Source organism: Pyrgilauda ruficollis, unplaced genomic scaffold (assembly GCF_017590135.1).
Source record: "Pyrgilauda ruficollis isolate IOZ18807 unplaced genomic scaffold, ASM1759013v1 scaffold47, whole genome shotgun sequence".
In the NCBI taxonomy this organism is placed as follows: Eukaryota; Metazoa; Chordata; class Aves; order Passeriformes; family Passeridae; genus Pyrgilauda; species Pyrgilauda ruficollis.
This window is the reverse complement of record NW_024526266.1, coordinates 5,425,613-5,440,138: the sequence shown is the minus strand read 5'-3', so window position 1 is coordinate 5,440,138 and position 14,526 is coordinate 5,425,613. Positions and strand designations below refer to the sequence as shown.

Genomic DNA, 14,526 nt, shown 5'->3' with positions numbered 1-14,526 from the left:
TTCCCTGCCTGCTTCCTTCCCTGCATCCCTGCCTGCATCCCTGCGTGCTTCCCTGCCTGCTTCCTTCCCTGCATCCCTGCCTGCATCCCTGCGTGCTTCCCTGCCTGCTTCCTTCCCTGCATCCCTGCCTGCATCCCTGCGTGCTTCCCTGCCTGCTTCCTTCCCTGCATCCCTGCCTGCATCCCTGCGTGCTTCCCTGCCTGCTTCCTTCCCTGCATCCCTGCCTGCATCCCTGCGTGCTTCCCTGCCTGCTTCCTTCCCTGCATCCCTGCCTGCATCCCTGCGTGCTTCCCTGCCTGCTTCCTTCCCTGCATCCCTGCCTGCATCCCTGCGTGCTTCCCTGCCTGCTTCCTTCCCTGCATCCCTGCCTGCATCCCTGCGTGCTTCCCTGCCTGCTTCCTTCCCTGCATCCCTGCCTGCATCCCTGCGTGCTTCCCTGCCTGCTTCCTTCCCTGCATCCCTGCCTGCATCCCTGCGTGCTTCCCTGCCTGCTTCCTTCCCTGCATCCCTGCCTGCATCCCTGCGTGCTTCCCTGCCTGCTTCCTTCCCTGCATCCCTGCCTGCATCCCTGCGTGCTTCCCTGCCTGCTTCCTTCCCTGCATCCCTGCTTGCATCCCTGCCTGCATCTCTGCCTGCTTCCCTGCCTGCATCCTTCCCTGCATCCCTGCCTGCATCCCCGCCTGCATCCCCGCCTGCATCCCCACCTGCATCCCTGCCTGCATCCCTGCCTGCTTCCCCGCCTGCATCCCTGCCTGCATCCCTCCCCGCATCCTCCTGCGAGCCCACCGGAGCATCATCGCCTCGGTGAGTGGCAGACACTGATTGCACCCGCGCCGCTGCGGGAAGCGTTAATTACGTTAATTACATCGGGCTAAGGCTGAGCCGCTTGTCGCTGTGCCCGAGCCCCCGGTGACACCGAGCCGACAGCGCTCGGGAATTATCCCAGGACGTTCTCGCAGGACTCCACGGCCGCATTTAGCACAGCAGCCCCACTCACAGATCCCCATCCATCACCAAATGTCAGGCCCTCCCACTGGCACCAGTTAAAAACAGACCGGCCTTTTTTTTTTTTTTTTTTTTCACCGTCAGACAAAAATATTAGCATTTCTCCTTATTTGTTTTTTTTTTCCTTTCTTTCCTTTCAGACACAGAAGTGCACCTTCCCGCTCTGGACAGACACACGGCTTTCCCCGTGGGCTGCCAGGGGCTCTGGCTGAGCTCTTGCTCATTAATAGGCTCATTTAGGCAGCTGTCCCCCGCAGCGCCCATTAACACACACGAGAGAGTGCCCGGAGGTGAGAGCTTCACTAATCAAATGTGCTATTAAGATCCTAATCCATTTCATTAGCCCATTTCATTTGACACTTAGTGAGGCTCGGAGATGCTCTGTGTAACGGGGCTGAAGGCACACGGCCTGTCCTGTGGAAAAATAATCCTTTTTATCAGAGCCATAATTCCCTTTTATCTTGTATTAGTTTGTTTCTCGAGCTGAAGGGCGCCTGGGATGTGCAGCTCCGGCAGGGATGCCAGGGATTTTCCCTTCGTGTGCGAACGTGTCATCACACAGTGTAAGACTGGAAGGGATCAGGGCAGCAGCAATATCCAAAAATAAAAGGAAAACAAAACAACAACAGCAAAAAACCCAAGTAAAAAGCAGGCTACCTGAATATTTGATTACATATTACCGGACTGTATTTTGGGGATGTTATCTAGATGACCCTCCAAAGAATATTTTGCAGACTGAAATGATTAAAAGCTTCAGGTCTAGCAGAAATAATTCCTATTTTCTCTCTTGCTCTGAATGGCAGCCACGTGAGGTGTCGAGTTCAGCAGAGGGGCGGGATGAGGAGTGAAATGCAGATTGCCCAGCGGGCAGCTGGGCAGCGAGCTGAAGCTGCCCTGGTGTGGCAGGCAGGCTGGCACTGCCTAACTCTCTGCACACATCCCCTGTCCCCTCCTCCAAACGAATGCACACGAACACAGTGCTGTGTGATTCTGCCCGGGAGCTCTGCACGACCCTGGGGATTCTAAGTGTCGGGAAAGGTCCGAAGTTATCAGATAAGCAGGTCTTCCTTATCAAATAAGCATCCCTAAAGGTTTGTACTTCCCACAAAAAAACACACTTGAAACGGCATTAAAACTTGATACTATTAAAGAAATGTTTTATGAAACAACAACTTTGTGGGTACAATATTCATCAGAGATGATGGCAGCTCTTCAGAAGCAGCTGAGGAAAATGCCTCCCTGTCACTGAAATGTTCCCACTGAGCAAAGCTGAAATGTTCTGCAGGATAAGCAAGCTCCTACCTGACTGCAGCCTTCTGCCTGCACTTCCAAGGGTTCCTTGGGAGCAGCCCCATGTGCCAGCAAGGCTTCCAGGCCATGCCCTGGCACCAAACCCTCTCTGAGCTCATCCCAGAGCTGCCTCTGCTCCCTGGCAGGGGAGAGGAAGCGCGGGTGGATCCAGGCTGGCTGGGCACGGAGCAGGTGAATGCACCCCGGAGCACCCTGTGCCACCCTCCCCAGCAGCACACACCTCGGCTCCCATCCCCAGGGACGTGGGAGAGGACACGAGGTGCAGCCTGGTGACATCCCCTCGCTTTTCCTGGCTGGGGCTGCTCCTGAGATGGGTGAGCAGGGACAAGCCCCGTCCCCACAGCCAGAGGTGGCAATGGAAGGGGTGAGTGGCAGTCACAGCATCTCTTACAGCAGGACTCTTAGGGGGACACAGGTCCTTTGATAATTTTTTAGCACACAGACTCCCTGCAGCCAAAACAGCAAAATCCCTGTTCCTTGCTTTGTTCTAACCCACTGTTTCAAGATAATTTCTGAGCAATTTATGAGGAAAAAAACCCCCAAACTTTAAAAAAGCACTCTTAGAAATTCAATGCCATCTGCTCCCTCAGCATTGCCCAGGGCATTTGCCTCCCCCTGAGCAGCCAGTGGATGGAAGCTGGCTCCCACCTGTGCCCACCCCCGGGCTGCCACAGGCACTGCAGAGCTCAGAGCCTGGTGCCACATTCCTGTGCTTGAGAAAACGGTGCTGAGAGAGAGGGAAAACACACAGCACTGCTGGTGGGCAGGGAGCTGCCAGGGCCCCAGAGCCAGCAGTGCTGCCCCTGCAGAGAAGCCAGGGCTCAGTGCAGATGGTCAGGGCTCGTGTGAGAGAAGCACAGGGTGTGGGCAGCAACTGGCACAGGGAATGCCCCCACAAGCTCCTCAGGCAGGTTCAGTATTTAATGCCCACATTAAACACTCACAGCCTGACTGCGTTAGGCACTGCCAGGGCCTAACCAGGAAACCTCTGTCGGGTTCTCTCCTGAAGGGGATGGGAGGGAGCTGTTTTTTTTTAAAAAAGCACCATCACCTCCAAAGAAAACGAAGCACAGGCGAGCGAGGAATCCCTGCTGTGGGAGCATCAAGCAGTGCCACCCCTATCCCTGCCGCTGCAGCATGGCCCTGGCTGGGGGGAGCAGTGTGCTCTTGCACTAAGTGTGTTCTCCAACCCTCTTGGGGCTGGGAACTCCTCCCTGGGAAGCTTCCCAGCCCGGGGAGCCTGTCCCTGTCCCTGTCCCCATCTCAGGGTCCAGGGGAGCAGCAGGGCAGCATCCCCGGCTGGCTGTCCCCACAGGGATGGCACCTTGGGGTGACACTGTCCCTCCCCACTGCCCTCCCTGTCCTGCAGCCCCCCTTTCCCCACAGCACTTCCAGTCCAAACCATGGCGTTTTCCTTTCCACCAGGACAGAGGTCTGTGCTCATCCTGTGCCCATCCCAGAGGGGGACCCCAAGTGTGTCAGTGAAAAGCTCTTCTTGGCTTAGCAATCTGAATTACAGCATGATATAAAGGCCTATTAAAGGCTGATTTCTAGAACAAATGCTGCCCCCGTGGCTAATCAGAAGAATATTTCCTTCATTGAGAGACAAAATTAATATTGCTGTTTGGCAGATGCAATGATGCCAAGCAAATAACTTGCAGTTGAGTTTTATTGTTATGACGCCTTTGGTTGCTGGCCTTGGCCTCGAGAGGGTAGCAACAGAAATGGTGGAATACAAATGGAAACCTCTACAAGCCTGAAATAAATGCATGCCCTGAAACTGCAGGGAAGCAAGGATTAATAGGAGACAGCAGCATGCACAGCACAGGCTGGGCACACTGCCCTGTCCCCTGCGGTGGCACCCAGCAGGCAAGAAGACAGGCACACAGCCTTGGCCAGGACATCTGCCCCAGCCCCCAGGCAGCCTGGACCCCTCACTGGGGGCTTTACAGTGTATTTTCATTTTTAAAAGAGGTTTTGGGAAGCGAGAAGGCACTGTGTCAACACCATGAAAGCTGGCATTAATCAAGGGTGATAGCATGGTCTCCTCGCCAGTGGTTAGCATTAAAAAATACATATTAGCATTTTTAATATTAATCAGTGTAAACAAGAAAGATACTTCTATAAAAATTAATTAGAGAGCTCCTTTCCTTAGAGGACACTGATGAATTAATATCACACCTCAGGGCTGCAAAGCTTCCAGAGTGAATCTCCTCAGGCTCGTGGCTCTCCCACACCTCACACAAGCCAAGGCTCATTCCCTTGGGTCGGGGGCTCCTCTTGCCCCAGGAGTCACAGGCCAGCTTGTGCCACCAAGGATGGACTGTGCTTCAGAGCCTGTGCTCAGTCCAAGGCTTCTTCCCCCTCCCTGCTGAGCCCATGGCAGGGATGGACTTGCCTCGTCATTAATGGTGCAGCCTGGAAAAGCCAAGCCATTCCAGGGCCTGAGGCTGTGAGGGACAGGGCAAGAGGCACTGATGGATGGCTGTCTTGCAGAAAACACACAGGCCTTTCATCCCTCCCTGCCATCGGGCCGCAGCAGCAGGAGCCTCGGGGCTGGGACACAGCAGCTCCCACACCACACGCCAGGCCAACCTGGCTCAACAGGGAGCCTTCATGGAACAGTACCCTGAGAAAACCTCTGCCCCCTGCCCTTCCAGAGCCAGGTCTCTCATGCCCTGTGTCCTCCTGGGACCTGGCTGTCAGCACAGCCCTGGCACCCCTTGGCTCATGGCCCAGGAAAGCTGCAAGTGCCACGTGGAGGACAAGAGGCTGGCAGGATTAGGCAAAGTCCTCCACTTAGCCCTGCCAAGCGCTGGAGATGTCACCAGCTGAGCAGCTGGAATGGCAGAAAACACCAGCTTTTTGCCTTGGATTTGTATTTGTAACATAAAGGGTGTTGGTGGCTGCTGCAGGACGAGCCCCAGGGCTGGCACAGCCCTGCTCATGCCCCACAGCCCGCTCCCTGCCCTGCTCCACTGAGCCGTGTGTCTGTCCAGAGGATTTGCAGCTCTGCTCTCTGGGGGCTGCTGCAAGGCAAAGCTTGTGAAACAACCAGGCTGATTTAATAAGGTCAGATGGGAGGAGAAGAGCATTAGCAGGGCCTGAGAGCCCGCTCTGACTCTACCCCAGTAAATCCTTGGTTTGCTGCTCTCTGATGCAGGCAGCCATGCTGAAATATTCCTTAGCTGTACTTGATGCTAAATGAAAGCAGGAGCCACCAAGAGAGCTCAGCTTCTTCCGAGCCCCACTGCCCCCTCAGCCCAGGCTGGCTGGGGCCATGCCTGTCCCCCTCCTCCTGCTGACCCTCCCAGTGTCCGGGGAACCACAGCGGGTGGCTTTCCCCAGCTGCTTGCAGTCCCTTTCTTCAGGTTCAGTGTCTAGCTGGACCTTCAGGAGGGGTATTTCTGGGTGAGTAAAGGGCTCTCCAGCCCTTCAGAACCAGCAGGACCAGGATTTATGCTGGGAAACAAGCTGGCACAGTTCAGTGAAGGTACCTGCTGCCAGTGAAGGTGACAGCTCCTTGGCTGAGTGGGACACGGTCACCTCATGGCTGGGGGATGATGGTGTGGCTGGCAGAGCCATTTGTAAGCACAAATTTACACCATTTGTAAGCACAAATCCCATAGGAGACAGAAGCTGAGGCCAGGCCAGACATCCCAGCCTGGGCCGGGAGCTTTCATGGGAGACTGGATGCTCACAGGAGGGTGCACACCTTTGTTGTCTGCCTCCCATTTCAGAGTAGCAGGGGAACAGAACACTTTAAGGATAAGAACAGGGCTCTGGCCATGGCTGGGACACAGGGTGGGCATGGAGGGCCTGCAAGGACAAGGATCTTCCCAGCCTGGAGGTGAGACACTGGCGATCAGGGCTTGGGCTGTGAGCTGAGGAGCAGCAGCCCTGCCAGACTGCTGCACACGGGCTGTTGGCTCCAGGAGGCGAAGCGTGAGGGTGAAAGACCCGAGGCTCTCGCTGGAAGAGGCTGAGGTCAGAGGAGAGGGAGCAGAACCACCCGGCATGTGTGAACGCCCACGGAGCTGCACCACGCTGCCGCACACACGCTCACACCGGCTGCCAGCAGCTCATCCTCCAGCAGGGGCTGGGGGAGGAATCCCACAGGGAACCCAAAACACTCCAGCCTGGAAATCACTGTTCACAGCAGCTCTTATTTTAAGCACAGGTTGCAGCCCTTATTTACCAGCAGGCTCAGCGCTGTCGGGAGCGGGGACTGCGGGTGCCGCGCTCGCCTCGTGCAGAGGGAACCTCCTGTTTGGACTGCCAGCTAAACCACGCTCAGTTATTTGGGGAGGAACATTTCCAGCTACATAGCGTGAGCCAGAGTTATCAGCCAATTAAGTATTTATGGCCAATTCCATTTTCCTAGTGAGATGCTTGGAAAGCAAGCCCCAGTTACATCAGAGCAATGGTTAAACGGTGCTCTCCTACAAACACCTCTGTGCTGGCCCACCAGAGCCTGCACAAGTCCTGTAAAAACTTCTCTTCTCTTAAGGCTCTGCTGGAAAACAATCCATCAGCAGAGTGGTTTAAACACTGCAGCAGCATCTCAGCTTGTCTGCATCAGCAGAGCATGGAGCAAAGGCCAGGTGCTCTCAGCCCCATGAGGGGGGCAGCTGTGACGGGGGCTCCAGTGGACAGGCTGTGCTGTCAGCTGTCACCAGATGAACATCTGGGACAGCTCTCCTCTGCCTGATCCTCGCCAGGGGTACCTGACAAGCACATGCAGCATCTCTGCCAGGTGCTGGTTTAAACCTGGTCTCCTGCTTTTCCAGCATAGGCTCCTCTCTTTCCCAGCATCACTTAGTTCCCAACTGGATCCAAACCCAAACTACACCCTTCAGGATTCACCTCCAAGGAGAACTGCTTCAAACAAAGCAGAGAGCAAACCAAACTCACCCCAAATGTTTGGACAGCATCACCACCAGCTTCCCCCACCACTGGAGTTCAACAACCACCTGCACACAGTGAGACACTCACACAGCTTCCCCAGCCCACACCCACCCACTCTCCTCTGCTCCATTCCATCAACAATGTTAGGGCAGGTTCCTGCTTTCCCAGGACGTGTACAACCAGCACGGTGGTATGGCAAAGGGCAAACCTCCTAACAGCTCCTGGCTTTGTTTGCAGCCTGTAGGGGGTTGTTTACAACACTCTCCAATTTCTGTGGAGTAATGCTTAACATTTCAGAAGCATGCAGGAGCCCATGGATGGCATGAACCGCTTGAGTCACCCTCCTCCTGTCACAGCATCTGCCACAGACCAACCAGGACGTGGGTGCTGGCTGTCATGCCCTCCCAGGGCAGCCCTTGCCCTTTCTGCAGCATCCTCAGCTGACACGGGTCAGGCCCCAGTGACTGAAAGGGAAATACCACAAATGCCATGGTAACTGTGTGAGGTGACAAATACCTATCTGCTCCTAGGTTACACCACATTCAGTGGTATTTAGTGTAGCTGTGGTCACTCTGTTCACTTTCCCACCCTCACTGCAGCTGGTGTTAATCCAGGGATGTTTTCTTAGGCTTTTAAGTGGTGTTTATCACTCATCATCTCCCAGCAGTACTGGAGAGACAGCTGATGGCTCACCAAGCTCATGAGGACTGGAGAGCTGTATTCCAGATGCATGGATATGCCTCAGAAGTTGTGACCACTCACCAGGGCATGACCAGAGCTCAGCCCCTGTGTGTCCAGCTCCTGGGGAGGTGCTGTGATTTTTAAAAGGAAAAATGATCCTCCAAAACTCTGTGTGGGAGAGCACCCAGCCCTTATAGCACCTTGTGCACTCTGTGCTGAGAAGAGAGGCAAAGAGGAGGCTGCAATATTTTATTTGAATCCACTCCAGCTCAGAACAGACTGCTGACCCTCAGCAGAGCCTGCAGAGTAGCTGCTCTGGTTTAAGCTAATTGGTACCTGAACCAAGAGGCAGTGCAGAATGGGTGCCAGAAGATCCAAACAGGACCCCCCAGGCTCTCAGCCCAGCCCAGCACAGCAGCCCAGGTGGAAAGGTGAACCTTTCAGCTGCCTCAGCTGCAGGCCCTCTAGATGGACACTCCAGGACAGGCAGCTCCAGCTCCAGCTCTCCTGACGGCTCCGTGTGGCCACTCCAGCACAGTGGCTTGTGCCATGCAGATTTCTGCCAGTCACTGTGGGCACTTCTGCACATCACACACTGAGCACTGCCACTCTTGACCTGAGACAAAACCACTTCTTCAGGGTCACGCAGGGGCAAGGTGCTGCCAGCTGCAGTCTCTGCTGAGGGGGCCCTTGGCTGGACACTGAAGCACGGGGCACTCGGTGTGTGTGGTGACAAAGGGCTGATCCCAGGAAATCAGGCATCCCCAAGTGACTCCTGGCAGGTTCAGTGCACAGCAGGATAATAAATTCTGGCATCCAGCACTGAGCCAGCCCTGAGAAAGCAACAGCAAACCATGAGCTAGAGCTGCACTTGAATCTGAGGATCTGAGGGCTCTTGCCATGCACAAGAATATTTGCCCACTCTTCTCTGCCAAATATCCCAGGAGAAGAAGAGATCTTTTGAGGGCAACGTTTTAAACCTAAATGTGATGCAGTATGAAAATTTCCTTGTATAAAAGCTAAAGGAGGATATAAAATACTCAAAGAGAGAGAGACTGGTGCTGCCACTCTTGTTAGTTCTGGGATATACTGCTTCACTCCCATTTATGAATAATTTTCTGTGAAATCTGTCTGAATGAGTCCTCTCGTGCATTAAATGTCAGCAGTCCTGCAGCCTGCCCAAAGTTGTATCAGCCTGAAACGGGTACCCTGCCCCTCCAGGGATGGTTTGGAAAGCAGAGCGGTGTGGATTGGCTTTTCAAAGCCATGGAGATTCTTCCAGGAGCAGCAGTCTGGGGCCACCTGCCCCAGACGTGGATCTTGCCAGTCCCACAGGGTTTTTCTGCTCCGGGACTGTGTGTCACTGCCAGTGCCAGCTGCCAGCAGGAACACTGCTCGTGACTGACAGCCTTGCACAACACACACAAACACCCTGCTCCCAAGGGCTGCTTTCCCAGACAAAAGAAATCCCACTGCTCACAGCAATTCACAAATGAAAAGCAGACAGGTTTCTTTAAATATTATTTATTCCTTGAAGTGTACAACTAGAACAAAAAAATATTCCTTGGTGAAAGCAAACAAAAAAAGGGTAGGAAATTAAGGCCAAAGGAAGAGCATTTCACTGTTCCAAAGGAAGAAGCCTTCAGAGACAGAGCTTGGAGACTCCTCAAAGTTGTGAGTTAGGGTTGTATTTCTGTATCACAGAAACTTCCTGTAGCAGGTCCATAGGTTATCCATCTCACTGTGACCCATAACCTGATGGAATGGGTTTCTAGCTCTCTTTGAGAACCCAATTACTTCAAGTGCATCACACCAGTAAATGAAATCAGTGCAGTGCTTTATTTATTATTAGGCATTTGTTTTTCTTTATTGTGACTACATTATAGCTGCCACAAATACTCCGAGCAGCTGAATTAAAACAACACACTCTTGAGTATTTCCAATCTCTCTAAGCCTCGGTATTTTTCATGTTCTCCAATACTTGGATTTTTCTGACTAATGAACTCTTCCAATTGCTGGAAAATATTGAATGCAATTAGTACTTCAATGCACAGCCTCGATGTACACCGTGCCTCGCAGCTGAGCACTGTAAAAGAGCCCAGGGCTTGGCAGAAGAACTAGAAATCCAGAAGATAAAAGGGAGATTTATGCACACTCTCACCAAGGCCTAATGCAGAATTTAATTGGCAGGGTTAGCAATAAAGGGGCTGCAGAGAGAGCACCGAGGTTGTGCCCCCAGTACAACTCTCAAAACAGTAACAAGTTATGATTCCCAGGCTGCAGAATTAGAAATTACATTTGGTTCCTCAGCTCACACTCCCCCATGCCAGGCTGCACCATGTGACCAAGCCACTCTATTCCTCTGCTTCTCCCAGCCCAGGTTTCTCTCTTCAAGGCGAGATACAAATCACTCCCTCCGAGCCTTCTGCAATTCCATCCAGCCTGTGCCTGCACTGCTGCCGCAGCTGCTGCAGCTCTCTCTGCAGGCTGGCCTCTCTCACCTGCAGCTCTCTGATCACCTCTGCAGCACTGACAGCTGCCACAGCCTCCTTGGACACACACTGACCACAGCCCCCTGTGCTGGCAGGGTGTTTGTTCCTCAGCACCAGCCTGCACGAACCGTGCATTTTGTTTTTCTGTGGAGCACAGAGGGATGTGAGACCTCTCAGTTTTAGTCCAATGCTTCCCTGTATCTTTCTAGCAGTGGCAGAGAACCTCTCCTTCTGCAGTTCTTCTCTTGTTGCCACCTGTAGAGGGAAGAAAAAGAACAGGAAGGGAAGAGTAGGGTACATTTCCGTGAAAGAAATCCTCCCCCCAGAAACAACACAAAATGTCAAGTTTGGACTAGGATGTAACAAAAAGAGGAGCCAGCTGTGAGTGTAAACTGAAGCATGTGGCAGAGCAAACTGAATTAAGCTAAGGTGTGCTGTCAGCCAGGCAGCAGCCTCAGTAGCAGACAGCTGCCTGTAGTCAGTCGTTTGCAGATTCCCATCCAGCAGCCCCTCCAGGGTTGAGTTACATACAAGGTCTCTGCCCTCTCACTGGAGAGTGGGTGGGGTGGCTTCAGAGCAAAACACACGCAGCAAAAAGGGAGACCCAGCAGTCACCTGCATCCCTGCTGTGCTTCGAGCCACCAGGTTGTCATAATAGATTAATTGCCTCGTGAACAACAGCATTATTTCGGTTTGCAAATGTTTCCTGCACTTGGCAATGCTGAAAAGTAGGGGTGACAACTGTGAGCAAGCAATTCCTTAATTCTCAGTTCTCATTATGGGGTAACAATTAGGAAAAGGAAAATAATGGAGCAGAGCCAAGGAGAGGCCCAGACCAAAATGAGTACCAGGCAGCACACTTTCACTGAAGACAAGCCCTAATAAAATAAAAGCTTTTTTTGTGACAGCATCACAGTCTGGATTATAAAAGCAATTGTATATACTGGGATTTTTCCAAAGCGTTTGATTTAATGTTCTCCAACAATTTGATTTGAAGAACTTGCAAGATGATAATTGCCTTGCCAGTTTTACTCGTGGATTAAATATGAATTCAGTGACTCATCTCAAAATGCACTTGTCAGTGGGGAAACATCTGTAAAAGAGGCACCCTGCTAAGGCCTTCAGGGAAATGGTTCTTGGCCCAATGGGATTTTCTGTTGCTGCTATGGCAAAAAGCTGCCAAATCAACTCAGTCAAAAAGCAGCAAAGTTTCCCAAAAGCAATGCTGCCTCTGCAACCTGCACAAATCCCAGAGCTCTCCTGAGACTTTTGCACAGTTCTGGAGTTTGTGCCTCAAAAAACCACAGGGAAACAGAGAGTAGGAGTCACAGGCAGGGCACCCAGTGACCCACAGCCCAGGAAACAAACCTTAGAATATGAAACTTAGAGAGTTCAAAATATTCCATTCATGGAGACAGACATGCAGTTTATTTCCTAAAAGGAAGTGGGGAAAAAGGTGGTAAAGATCAGACTTTGCTGACAAGGCCGTAAGATCAAAATTTGAGTTAAGATATTCAGCTCCAGAGTAAGATACTGTTTCCTACTGTGAGGATAATGAACCATGAAATGCTTCAATGCACCTCCAGGGATGAATCCTTTGGCCAAAGCTCAGCTCAGGTCAGGCTCAGTGCTAATGATACCCCTTCCAGCCTTGAAATTGCTCTGCAAGCCCTCCCCTTCCTGCCCGTCGGTGGAGCTGAACAGCTCCTTGGGGTATTAAATCTGCACATCTGCATTAAGATATCCGTGCCTCGGACATCACAGCTTTGACAAGTTCCCTGTAAAGTCAGGGATATTTTGGCAGCTCTCTGAAGCACCAGAGATCGGGCAGAGCTCAAAGCAGCCCCAGCTGCAAGGACAGGAGTCCTAAGGTAGTGAAGCACCTGCAGCATTTCCCCGTTGAGCTACAGCTGCTCAGGGTCAGAGCAGCTGCTGTCCGTAAGAAGAAAAGGATTTTCATCCCCCAGATCAAGGGGAAAGGTTTTATTACTGAAACAAGTTCAGAAGGGTATGGCATGCAGGGGATCAGTCTGCACTCTCTGACAGTGAAACACTGCAGGTGTCACAGCTGCAGCCACAGCTGAATTCCTCCACTGACACCAACTTCACCAGGGCTTCGCTCACCCATCCCATCTGCCTTCAGAGTATCTTCAGGAGTTTTGCAGCCAAGTAATTAATCCTCTCCATAGTCTTCTGATGAGTTATTCTCACCCCTCAGCCTTGGCTTAAAGAAGATTAAGAAAATCAATCAAATCAGAAAAGGAGTAAATTTCTCTGAATTTTACTAACACATTAAAGGTTTTATCGAAGCAGAACCATCTGTTAAAGGAGACCTCTGTTGATTAAGGCATTTGAACAGAGAATTGAAGCTGAGAGAAGTCTATCTTTGTCCTTGTCCAAGAACCAGGGGTCTCTCTTTATCTTAATCCCCAAGGAATCCCAGGGACAGCTCTTGCTGTTGGCTGTAAGAATAACTGAGGTGCAATCCTCTAACACCACTTCAGAAGGAACAAAACTGAAAAAATAAATTCAGTGTTATCTGGTCTCCCCACAGCCAATGAATAAATGGAAAATGATGTTTGCACAAAGTGGATTTAACACTGGAATCCAGGATGGGAAAAATTTCCCATCAGTTACAAACAACAACATCACTCAGCAAACAGAGCCCACAAGATGTTATTTATTTTTCACATTAAACTCCAGCAGAAGCACAGTAAGACTGTATAAAAGCATTCTTAATGAAACATAGGTTTTCATACTCTCCACCAGTCAAAACGGGAGAATTTTATTATCCATTAAGCAAGGCACATGATGGAGGAGCAGCGTGCTCCTCTCAGCACTGAGTGCATCGAGCTCTGACCCACAGCAACAGCAGCGATAGGAATCACTACAGGGAAGCAGGAGCAGCTGCAAGGACAAGGACAACAGCCCTAGAGCCAGGAAAACAGAAGTGTAACAGAACCTACACCCAAGCATCAGAAGGATGTTGCACATGCCAGCTTCTATAAAGAGGACCAGTGTTTCCTGAGTTAACATTAGAACAACTAAAGAGGGGAAATTTTTTAAATTATCAATACTAAATAAGATAACAAGTTCAGCAAAGCATTATTTATTTCCTATCAGCACAATCTGGAACTGGAAAGCTAACTCCAGTTCTGTTCTTGGAAGGCTCTGCAAACATATGTATGGCCACAGATACTCTTATTGCAGTTTGTAGATTTCAACCGCTAAAAATCTCCGAGGGTTACCTTCAAGCAATATCCTTCACTCTTCACATCCTGAATGCTTGTGAAAATACTCAATAATCTCCTCCTGTATGGTTAATTGATGCTCTTTAACAGCTTGCTGTCTCCCATTAGTCAGCACACAATGATTATTCTACTCTGCAAAACAATCTCAATAGACCACTTTGTATTAAACAAACATATTGTAAAAGATTAGGAGCCTCAGCATTTTGTGCCTGCCCGTTTCCATCCCACAGCTCTGCCTTTCAGCCTCAATCTACCAGCTGGAGTTTGAATTCCCAATTAGGTGTGTGGTGCTGTCTGAAAACTGCTGCACATCCTCTCCAAATAAATACAAAAACATGATAATCATCTTTTCCACTGGTACAGAACCATATTTATCCCAAAGGGACCTGGTGCACTTTGAGAAATTCCACTCCAAACACAGAGCTGATGAAGAATCAGCATCTTCAAACTGACACACATCCTGCTCTGCAGTGGGTTGGCTTCTCCCTTCCCAGCTCTTCATTTCATGGCTGCTCTTTGGGACAGGACAGTGGCCAAAAACTGCCCTGGGTGTGCCCAGATGTTTTCCTTTAGATAACTTCAGTCTTCAAAAGGCATTAGGAACTAAAAAGCTAACAGGAAAAAAAACCTGTAATAATTTAGATATTCTAAGAAGAAGCCAACAAAGCAGTGAAGTTGCAGGGAGCAGTACTGAATCACAGACTGAGAAGGGACCAAAGTGACAGCCAGCCTGGGCTGTCCTGCCCAGAGCTGGCACAGTGCAGAGGGCTGCAATGTGCACAGGCACAGATCCTGCTGGCACATCCACAAGCAGGAATGTGCACAGGAATAAGCACTGTAATGAAACAGACCTCTTCAACACTGGCTGCAGGGTGGGC

General features: G+C 51.1%; 1 protein-coding gene across 1 annotated transcript in view; it reads right to left on the bottom strand.

The window, feature by feature from the left end:
• Window positions 1-9,413: 9,413 nt before the first annotated feature.
• The window catches only part of TEDC1 (tubulin epsilon and delta complex 1), a 67,748-nt gene continuing 62,635 nt past the window's right edge, over window positions 9,414-14,526 (bottom strand). The window contains exon 8 of the mRNA XM_041479079.1: window positions 9,414-10,652. Coding sequence (XP_041335013.1) covers window positions 10,296-10,652 — 357 coding nt within the window. The 3' untranslated portion in view covers window positions 9,414-10,295. The remainder of the gene's footprint in view (window positions 10,653-14,526) is intronic.